We start from the raw sequence: 11,057 nt of genomic DNA, 5'->3' as shown, positions 1-11,057 counted from the left end.
ACTTTTTGTTTTCGTCCTTGCTGCTTGTAACTTTCTCTCTGTGGTTACTTAATTCAAGAGTAAACTTTTTCTTTTCGTTGGTTATTCCGTCGCCATTTGAAACCTTAAATGGTGTTTTTGGGGTTTTGTGTAAATATTTTTCTATTTTAAGTTGATTGGAGTTCTTGTTGTTTTCACTTTCATATAACTATTGATTTGTGATAATCTGAATGAGTGAATATATGATACTTTTGATAATATTTACTTGTGTAGAATTCGATTGTATCAAATCAAAATTTTCTTTATAAAATTACACATTAGACTAAAGTTAATGTATAGTTTTGAGATTTATCCCTTTAATAGAAATTTATATACTACAAATATAATATATACTTGTAATGAGATGAATGGGCCAATATATATTTGAACCTGATTCTGAATGAACTGTTCAAAACCAATTAAGTTGGACTAAAACTGATTTAATTAAATCTCTATTTTTAATTTTATGACTTAAATATTAACTTAATTAGAATTAGAACCAATAATTTAAATGATTTGACGACTATCGTTATAAAAAAACTTGATTTCTTTTACGGATTGAGATCCTCTCCATTACTTTTTACCCAAAAGTAAATGATGACCATTTTATTTATTAAATATAATTTTTTCTTGAAATTATTAAATATAAAATTATTATTGAATCACATATTAACATAAATAAACATATTACACTATAAAAACATTTACATTATTATTTAATTATATAAAAATATTTATTAAAAATTATAATTACAAAAGTAACCTCATAAAAATAATATAAATGAATATTAAATGAAAGAAATATGACCCCAGATTTTAGTATAAAATCCTAATCTACATAAATTTAATTTAACTAGCCTCGTATTTCTCTCCCTCATAATTTTTCCTTCCCTTGTAAAGAAGTTGATCTTCGAAACACTAAACATAGCTCGAAGATTTTTACTTGAATAATGAGATTTCGAACTATCTATTTCACTTTCATATTTAATTTTTTATTTTCGTTCTTACTCTACCGCCATTTGAAACCCTAAATGATATTTTTGGGATTTTATGTAAAATTTCTTATACTTTAAGTTAATTGGGATTTCTGTTGTTTTCATTTTTATCTAATTCCCAATTTGCAATAATCTGAATGATGAATATCAAATACTTTTGGTAATATTCACTCGGGTGGAATTCTAATTGGAAATAAGGAGTCCTGCAACTAGGGTTGCAAGTTGTGGGTGAGATGATTACTAATACATCGCTTCGCTTGGGATTGAGAATGTCAAATTCGGCATATTATGATCCAACTGTGGCCAAAGACGAATCTAGGGGGCTGGCAAAGGCCCTAAAATGTAAAATTACTATTTAGACCCTTAAATAATTTTTTTTAAATTTTAAATTTATAATCGTAAAATTGCATTTGACTCCCCTAAAATTATAAAAAATTAATTTAATCATTTAAAAATTATAAAATTACTATAAAAAATTAAAATTTCATTATTCCCTTCAAAAATTGTTCTGGCTTTGCTGCTGTCTGTGGCTGATGCTAGATTTCCTTTCGCCGGACAGAATCTATCATTTTGTCCCGTAAATGAACAAGCTGCGAGTCATGGTTATCTTCCTCCGCTTTTTTTACAAGAATCGCAGGCAGTTGCTAATAATCGGTTGAATCGAGCTATCCAACGGAAGGTTTTACTTGCTTATATCAAGTGCAAGAATTCAGCGGCATTTTCGGCGAATGATGCTCCGGCTTATTTTGCAAACTATTTGCATTCGACTGTCTGCTGTCGATATGCCTGTAGATGCACCAAATTCTTCTCACTTGCATCCCATTATGACGGCTGTCATGATGCTAGATGTGACATTTGCAACACTGTTCGGTATAATACTGTCGTTGATACATTTCATCCTGACTTTGAACATGTTAAAGGAGGTCTTCTAAGAGTTACTGGTAGTGGAGACTATGGCCAGCCCAGATATGGTAGTTCAGAAGCCATGCAACTTTTGCCGAAGCGTTTGAAGCTGGGAAATCCTACTGCTCCCAGCTTTCCTTATCATGGTATGTTTTATACAATGGCTCCACTGAATGTTCAACCAAGTTATGCCGAGCTTCCACCCTTGGTGCAGTTGTCAGAATCTCCTGTATCTTATAATTCTGAGGTGGGCGTTGAATTGCTACCAAAGCTTTTAGATGGTTCTACAGTTGCCAACAGGATGGGTATGATGTATGAATATGGAGGTGAACACTGAGTTGCTACCATATCTTATAGAAGATTCTACAAGTGCTAAAGAGATGGGTAAGACTAAGGAGATGAACATTGAATTGTCACCAAAGCTTATAGAAGATTCTACAAGTACTAAAAGAGATGGGTCATAATATGGAGGAGTGGAGCATCGAATTGATATCAAAGCTTATAGAAGATTCTCCAAGTGCTAAAGAGATAGATATGAATATGGAGGAGGAGAACGTTGAATTGATGGCAATTCTTATAGAAGATTCTTCAAATGCTAAAGAGATGGGTAAGGATGTGGCAGAAAGTTTTCCTGGTCCTCCAGAGGTGGCTATCGCTGGTTATAAAGTGGTGGAAACTGATGCTGTTGGCAGTCATAGAGAAGAGGATATTGGCTTCATAAATGTTATTGATAATGCAGATAATGCAAGAGGCCACTTTCACAATTTGGAAATCAATGCTTTGCCCAGCTTCTCTGAAGAACTTGCAGCTGGTTGTGAAGAGGGAGAAACAGAAGCCAGGGCTAATTACACAAAAAGTTACAAACATATGTAAAACAATTTCAAAAATTGCATTAGTGTGTAAATATTATTGAGGATTGATTCACTTAAAATTAAAGTACTTTCCAAAGATGAAATCACAAATGAGGCCAATTCTTTCCAAAGACAAAAAGTTAAAAACGTAGTTAAAGAGTAACAAGTTTATATATGTTAATTAAAACAAGCATATGGGCTCACAAGGACCCACCTGTATATATAACTTTGTTTTTTTTATCTCTATTCTCCTCAGGCTCAGGATGTATCTTAGTCCCAATCTTAACTACCAGCATAGAATAAACAGCAACATATAACCAAACACTCCCTTTCTTTCTTCCCCACCATGACCAACCCAATATCTGCAGCTGACAACTGAAATGAAGGGAGCCCTTCTTGCCTATATCTTGCAATTGCACCCCTAACCTTCCTTTTTCCCTTTTCTATGAACCCCAATTTGGAATGTTTGAGGTGGCTTCATTTACCATTTTCACCAGTGTCACCTGCCACAATTACATTCTATTTTATTACAACATCATCTTGGTAGTCATTGCAAACAAGTAAAATTGATTACATTGTTAATGAAAAACTAAGTCCTTGTATGAATTGATATGTTCTTAATACAATGAGTTATTTTGCTGCTTTTACTTCTATCTAAAGTTTTGAATTCCAAGCCAGCATTAGATAGTTTTTCGTTAACATTAATATCGAACGTACAAAGGCTTAATTAACTTATTCAGTTCTATGGCACCAAACTACGACACATCTTTTGATTATGGTGTAGGGAGGACCGCTTTGAAATTTTAACCTAACATTCTCCCAAATTGTACTGCATGGTCTAAAATTTCATATAGGGAGACATGCTCCTTTTGCTTTTTGTGTGTGCTTATAAAAGGGTGCTTGTTAAACTTACCACACTTTCCGGAACACCAGGAGGAGGCAGGGGAAGGTTTCTTGGTGGTGCTTCAGTATCAAATGATCTTTTATCGAACCTCCATTCTCCAATCTTTCCATAGGTTAACCTACCCTGGAATGGGGCAGAAAATTTACAGCTATTGAGTAAAAAGGTCACAGATATGTTCGACCATAATTGGAAAGTTCATAACCAAGAAGCATTTTCCTACAACAAAATGATTAAGATTTTAGTACAACTGATTACCTTCAAATCATAGTCGCATCCATATGTGTAATGAATGATGAACTTGTTACCTATTTCTGTATCCCAAGGAGGCTGATAAGTATCCCAAAACAAAGCAAGTGTTTAGTAAGGAGAATTCAGGACGGGTTACCCCTTTTTTTTCTTAAAATAATAAGAACTAACGAATATGATACATAAGAATGGAGGAGAAAAGTCACTGTCCACGAACTACTAAAATTATGGTTATATAACAGACAAGTTGCAAATTTCCTATTTGTCGACTGACAAATAAAGCTTATTCAGTTTGGCTTTTGCTCTTAGAAGCCTAGCAGAGGTGGGTCCTAAACTAAAGCTTATCCCCACCAACAGCCTCTTGGCCTAATAAAAAGAAGCTTGAATGGCACGAAAGCTTGGGTTTGAACTAGCATCCCCAAATTCTCAAATGTGGCATCTTTTATTGTTTTATAAAAAGAAATTATGGGAAACAATTGACAATCTCATCAAACCTGGATCATGAAATCTTTGTACAGGATGTTACCCACACCATGCAAGGCAGACGAAACAGCATAAGCATACCTACAGTTATGGAACAAGAAGCCAAACTCAAGGTCAACAACACCTAAGGAACCGTTGTAAAAGTATGGAGGAAACTGGATAAAACTCACATTTCAAGCACCCAACCAAAAGCTTTATCTGTTTCAGGATCTTTCTTCATTGCCAATGACACATTCATCCAAGTCGGAGCAATTTTTTTGAGAGAATCCTAAACAATCAACTAAAAGATCAAGACAAGGCAAAACCAAAATAGCTGTTGCTGCTATAGTAAACTAAGCAAACACCAAAATGCTTACTTTCCCAACAACAACAGGAGAATTTCCTATGGGGTCAATGTTGGTTATTGGACCCTTTTCCTCAGGGAAGTACTTTCTCAGAACTGACTCATACTTTTTAGGTTCTATATAAAAGAAAGGAAATGCAGCACCCAACCCATCTTTTGATAAGTTTGGTATAGGCTTCACAATAATATGGTCTGGCTCTGCCATCAGTATGTAACTGCATATGCATAAGAAAGATGGGATATGTAAAATCAACCATATATGGAGTTAAATTGAATCAAATACAAAATAAGGAAATCAGGGATCTCATACTCTTCTTTGATGTCTGCTTTTTGAAGCCATTGCACAAATGCCCAGGGTCTGTTCAGGACTATATAACCCTGCCATTAACAAGTTATACATACATACAGAAAAAAGAATCATCAACTTCACTGATACTTGTTGGATCTAAAACAACTTTGATTGGTTCAATTAATGCTCAATCAGCATAGCAGAAATCCAATGAATGAAGATTAACCTCGAGAATTTCCAAACTTAGATGCCCTTTTCACAAATTGAATAAAGTCAACTAGCTAAGCCCCTCAAAAAGAAATACCTGATCCATTCCCGCTGGTAAAGGCTGAGCAATGAAAGTGGGAATTTCATTCATGTAGTTGTCAGGTTTACCAGAGTGCAAGATCCTAGTAAACCCGCCCATATCCGAATTGGGTCCATTCTTATGCTTCTTGAACCAGTAATACATAACTCGACACTGCCAAGTGTTGTAAACCGAGTCAGAAGCTGTCACAGCCGTGTGGAACAACCTTTTCTGTGCATTTGACCCATACTTTCTGGATCTTTCTACCGGCATCCGGATTATGGGGTCGATGATGGATGAGGTTGAAGGCCCAGGAAGCTCTTGCTTTAAAGAAGCATTGGCTGAGATGAGGATGTTGTAGGTGATTAGAGCTACTGATAATGTTATGATCAACGTGAAGAACACATTCCCACACCCCATTTCTCACTCTATTTGCTTAATGACCTCTCTCTTTTGTTTATGGCACTTGGTGAAGGGCGGCTTCGGTAAGTGATGGAGCGGCGGAAGCCGCCTAAAGCGGTGGCGGTATTTGGGAAGGTGACAGACTCTCACGGAAGAGAGTTGGTGAAGAAAGTCACCGTGTCGACTACTGAAAGCCGCCAGCCAGAGTAGAGTTGTTGAAGAAATGTTCAGCCTTTTTTCTGTAATTTTAAGCTCAATTTGCTTCCAAAATTTTTATGGATTTCGTTATAAATTTTGACTTTAATTTTATATAAGGTCAAAATATGCCATTTGTCCTTATACTTTTGTAAAATTTGAGATTTAGTCTCTACTCTCTCTCTTTTTCTTTTTTCCTTTTTTTCAATTTCAAAACATTAGTCCAATTATCATCGTTATTGATAATTTTTGTCAAATTCACCAACACAACATGTTTATTTTCTGTCAATCATATGTCACACAATATGAAAATAGCCTAATCGATGTGCCAAATTGATAAACTTTGACCGGAAATATTGACAGTGTTAACGATTGAACTGCGATTTTTTAAATCAGAAAAGAAAAAAGATTTAATTTTTAAATTTTTAAGTACAAAGACCAAATCTCAAATTTTGTCAAGGTAGATAGGCTAACATAATATTTTAACCTTTAATTAATTGTTAAAAATGATCATATAAGGCCAAACTTTTACAATAGTGCCGGAACAATAGCAAAACCTTGTCAAAATGGCTCAAATAAGAGCTTATCAAATCTCCTTATCAAATTTTAAATTATGATTTTCTTTTTTTTTTTAAGGCAATGTCATATATTCTATTCTAAATACAGTCATCATTTACCTAATTTTTACAAATTTGGGTTAAAATGCGTAAAAAGCCCTTAGCTAATTACTTTCATAAAAGTTTGGCGCTTCTTAAGAGGTTAGACACTAATTTGAGCATTTAGCCAAGTAAAATTAACCAAATTAAAATACATGCTAAGAAGTTTGGTGAAAATTAAGTGTTGAATTTTTTGTATTGAATTTCGCAACTACTAAATTTATATTAGAAAGTTTTTGGTATCTTGATAAAATTAAGTATGGAAAATAATTACATTGTTTGATAAAATTAATCTTATTTTATTAAATTAATTATTTCTTAAATCTAATCTTATTAATCTTATTAATTTATTTTATTTTATTTTGTATAGTTTTTCATAAAATTTAAAAACAATAATTTAAATATCTTACTATTTTACAAAATAAAAATAATTTACTTTTAAAAATAAATTTAATTTAACATTTGCAACATTTTAAGTGATATTAATTGAAAAAATAGGATTATTAAAATCTTCATTTAATTAAAAATAAAAATTTCAATTGTTACTAACAAACTTAAACCTGTTTTATTAAGTCATGCTACTATTTCAAACGCCTAAATTGCTTCATAAAGACCAGATCCGGTTTTTCTTTCAAGACCGGGTCCGACATATCTATCAATCCAATTTTTTATTTAAATATTATATATATATAATTAAAATTAAATATAAATATTTTATTAATAAAAATTTCACATTATTGGAACCCCTAGAATTTATATCAAACAAGTATAAACCTAACTTTTTAATATATCATTAATAAAAGCATTTAACTGTTTGGCATAATTATTTATTAAGTACAATTTTATAAAAAAAGTTAATTTTTTAGTTATTGCATTTTTATCAAATCATCCAAAATTGATGAATAAAATTAGTATTTGTTAACTTTATTGATGTGACATACATGTAGATTAAATGAAATATTAGTAAGTAATTAAATTTTTAAAAATTTAAAATTTATTAAAAATTATAAAATTGTTTTGTAGAATTAAAATTTATTAAAATTATTAAAAAGTATAAGAAATAATATTTTAATTTAAAAATTTAATTAATTGCTAAAGTAAGATATATATGGACTATCACATCAACAAAGTTAGCAGACATTAAATAAAGGGTTAAAATGATTTTTTGTAAACTTAAAAGGCTTAATTGCATCAAATATTTTAAATCAAAATATCATTCTAATTAACCCTTCACTCAATTTAGCTGTTAATTTTGATATTAAATGTGAGTTTGCATCTAGCTTAACTTTTTTTCATTTGTGAATTTATAAAAAATATTTAATTTAATATTATTGAGTTTTTTGTGTCTCCTTTAGATGGTGGTATTTATCTATTTATATTATATAGGTATCGTTCATTGATATTACCTATTAGGTAGGTTCTATACATATAAACATGTATCCTATTCTAACATTGACACGTGTTTATGCAGTCTTATGAGTGATCTCATGTGTGACCTCACACGATAACATAAATACCCATCATACAAATTCGATCTACGAGGTCAATGAAAACCAACTCATCTGACCCGAATCCATTTAAGTATTAGATCGATGATAACAAATATGATAGCAAATACTAAAGCAGAAAATTAAACTAATATGTTTTGAACGTATGAAATGAAATTTTAATGACTGAATTAAAACATAGCAAAAAAAAAAAAAAAGCAATTAATCCAAAGGTAAAACGAATTGGAAAGAAATTGAAGTAAGTTTGGAAGTTAGGATGATGATAAATGAAACAGTCCACTCATTTTAAAACATTAGGTTGGATTTAAGAAAATGGAGGAAAATGGAGGACAACTTCAATCAATGAACTTTATAACATCTTTATTAAAAACAAAATAGTGATTTTGGTCCCTTTATATTTTTAATTCACATAAATTAATTTCTACTTTTATAATTATTTTGGTTAAACCCTAACATAAGCTATTCTTTAGACATCAATATTTTAATTAAAATAATTTTATTAAATTAAAATTTAAGGACTGAATCATAAATACCAACATATGAAAGAGGCCAAATACATAAATTTGACATCTTTGAAATTAATTATGGGGAAACGTGGTATAGATTGGACAATTTCAAATTGGGGAGGTGAGATAGGGTTTTGGTAAAGGAATCAAATCACATGCCAACTCTTAAATAAACTAGACTAAAATAAGCAAGTCAAATTCCCAACTATATACATAATTTTTATTTTGATTCTTTCATATATATATATTCAGTGTTTATCCATATCTGTTCTATATGGAACTAAAAATTCCCTAACACTTCTATTTTCTTAGTTTATCATAAATATATTACATGTTAATCAGTAAATCAATAATAAAATTACACATTTCATTAAATTTTATTTATTTATTTTTTAAAGTAGCCAAACTCATATGATGAAGTGGTTAAATGAAAATCAGATCTCACCCAGTTTAATCTTTATTAGTATCATATCACATATATAAAAACAACAAACATGTTAGCACTCTGGATATACTAACCTTAAATATTCATTAGTGTTTTTTTCTTTAAAATGGTGATTAGAGAAAAAAAAAAAAAGGGGGGGGGGGGGGCAGGGATAAGAAAGCTATAATAAAACTATGAGAAATGGGAAATAAATTGGTGGGAAAAAAACCAATGGAAATTAGAGTTGTTTATTGCACGGATCGAGTCTAAAATTTTAGACTTCATTTTTAGGTTTAGATCTGACTTAGTCTAAAAAAATGAGTCTAATATTTTGCTTAAATTCAACTTGGATAAAAAAAACTAAAATCTAGCCCAGTTGGTATGTATTAAAATTTTTATATTATTATTATTTTATATAAAATAAATTAAAAATATAATATATCAAATACACTGAAAGCATTAAAATAAATATTTTTCCAACAAATTAAAAATATTTATACTTAAAATAACGCTAAGATAGGTGCAACTTAGTAAGCAAATGTCTCTAAAATAGTAGCAAAAATAAAAATAAAAATAAGATTTATATAATATCCAAATAATAACAACAAAATCATAGTAATATAATAGCAAAATGACAGCAATATTGTGACAAAACAACAATAATTTTTGTTTTTTGCAAATTTGAGTCAGGGCCGATCAAAAAAAGCTTACTCAAGGCTCAAACTGTTTATAAAACGAGCCTTATTTTTTTGCCCAAATCTATTTTTCAAGCCTATATTTTTCTCAAACCCTTCCACCTTTCGAACGGGTTTGTATTAAAAAAAATTTTAGTGTATCAAATTTGACTTACACTATGCTGTATTTGAATTAAATTTTCATGTCAAATGTATGTTTATTTATTAATAAAATAAAAAAAAATAAGTGTATTGATTAATATTTTGGAGGCGTCTCTCTCTAATTTGCCCGTTGCAAGGTTTTTGTTCTGCTTTCTAGAAAGGCCCAAACCAGCAGTGAGAGGAGCAGTTTTCGAACAGGAGTGCATACTTTTGGGCCCATTCAGCATTTCAATTCAAGTTTTTCATGTATTACAATTGGACCCCAACCCATAGTCTTTATTAAAAGAGGGCCTTTATTTTGGAATTTTTTTTTTTTTTTTTTTTTTTTTACATTTGGTCCCATAATCTTTCCCTGCTCATCCCAATTCAAAGGATTTCTTCATTCTAATTACCGGAGCATTTCATTTTATTTTTCTTATTCAATCACATTCAAAAATTATTTACCATGTCTCACTTAATATCATTAGATTACGATTTGATGCAGAATATTGATATTTTCTATAACTTTTAATTTAATTTAATTTAATTTTGTTATTATAAACTATTTATGTAAAGATTAAAATAATTCCTTTCCTTTTCACACTTTAGCCAAATAAGAAAAATTATTGAAAAAATAAAACAGATAAGAGAGGTTAGAATTCTTTTCTTTACTTTCCTTTCTTTTTCTTTTTTAATCTTGCTTTATTATTATTTTTTCTTCATTCTTTTTTTTTTTGAGTGAATTATAAGAAAAGAGCAAAATCTTAATAAAAATACGATTAGCGTAACTTGAACCCAAACAATACTTAATACGATAATTACAACAAATCATGCAAGCACTATGCTATTATTCAATCAAAAACATCACGTAGAAAGGTATCTTGTGAAGAAGCTTGATAGGGTGTTGATCAATGATCATCGGCACATCAACTGCTCATTCATATGTCGAAATCTTATCTCCTAAGGTATCTTACCATTGTCCTGCTCTACTAAATATGAACTTTGATGCCCATTTTCCACTCAAGCCCTTCATGTTTTTCAATTTCTGGATAACAAATTTTGCTTTTTATTTAAAAAAGGAAAAAAAAAAGAAATTTAGCCTTTTAGATGAGTGAATAATTTTTCCATTAAAAATTATAGAGTCAAATCGAGAGTTAATTTAGGTAAAATCTGTTCTACTGACTCCAATATAATTATTGTAACGCCCTCTTTTAATTTTAGAACTTTTTATAC

The 11,057-nt window shown here is 30.4% G+C and overlaps 1 protein-coding gene across 1 annotated transcript; it reads right to left on the bottom strand.

Moving 5' to 3' along the window:
• Nucleotides 1-2,887: 2,887 nt before the first annotated feature.
• LOC108450255 (hydroxyproline O-arabinosyltransferase 1) lies at nucleotides 2,888-6,026 on the bottom strand. Its single transcript, XM_017747794.2, has 8 exons — nucleotides 5,337-6,026; nucleotides 5,054-5,121; nucleotides 4,757-4,958; nucleotides 4,571-4,668; nucleotides 4,412-4,481; nucleotides 3,927-3,998; nucleotides 3,681-3,794; nucleotides 2,888-3,270 (listed from the first exon to the last, which is right to left on the bottom strand). The coding sequence occupies exons 1-8, from the start codon at nucleotides 5,736-5,738 to the stop codon at nucleotides 3,211-3,213; spliced, it is 1,086 nt and encodes a 361-aa protein (XP_017603283.1). The 5' UTR covers nucleotides 5,739-6,026; the 3' UTR covers nucleotides 2,888-3,210.
• Between the last annotated feature and the right edge of the window lie 5,031 nt (nucleotides 6,027-11,057).

The sequence above is a fragment of the Gossypium arboreum genome, chromosome 7, assembly GCF_025698485.1.
Source record: "Gossypium arboreum isolate Shixiya-1 chromosome 7, ASM2569848v2, whole genome shotgun sequence".
Lineage (NCBI taxonomy): Eukaryota > Viridiplantae > Streptophyta > Magnoliopsida > Malvales > Malvaceae > Gossypium > Gossypium arboreum.
This window is presented reverse-complemented; position numbering and strand designations above follow the sequence as displayed.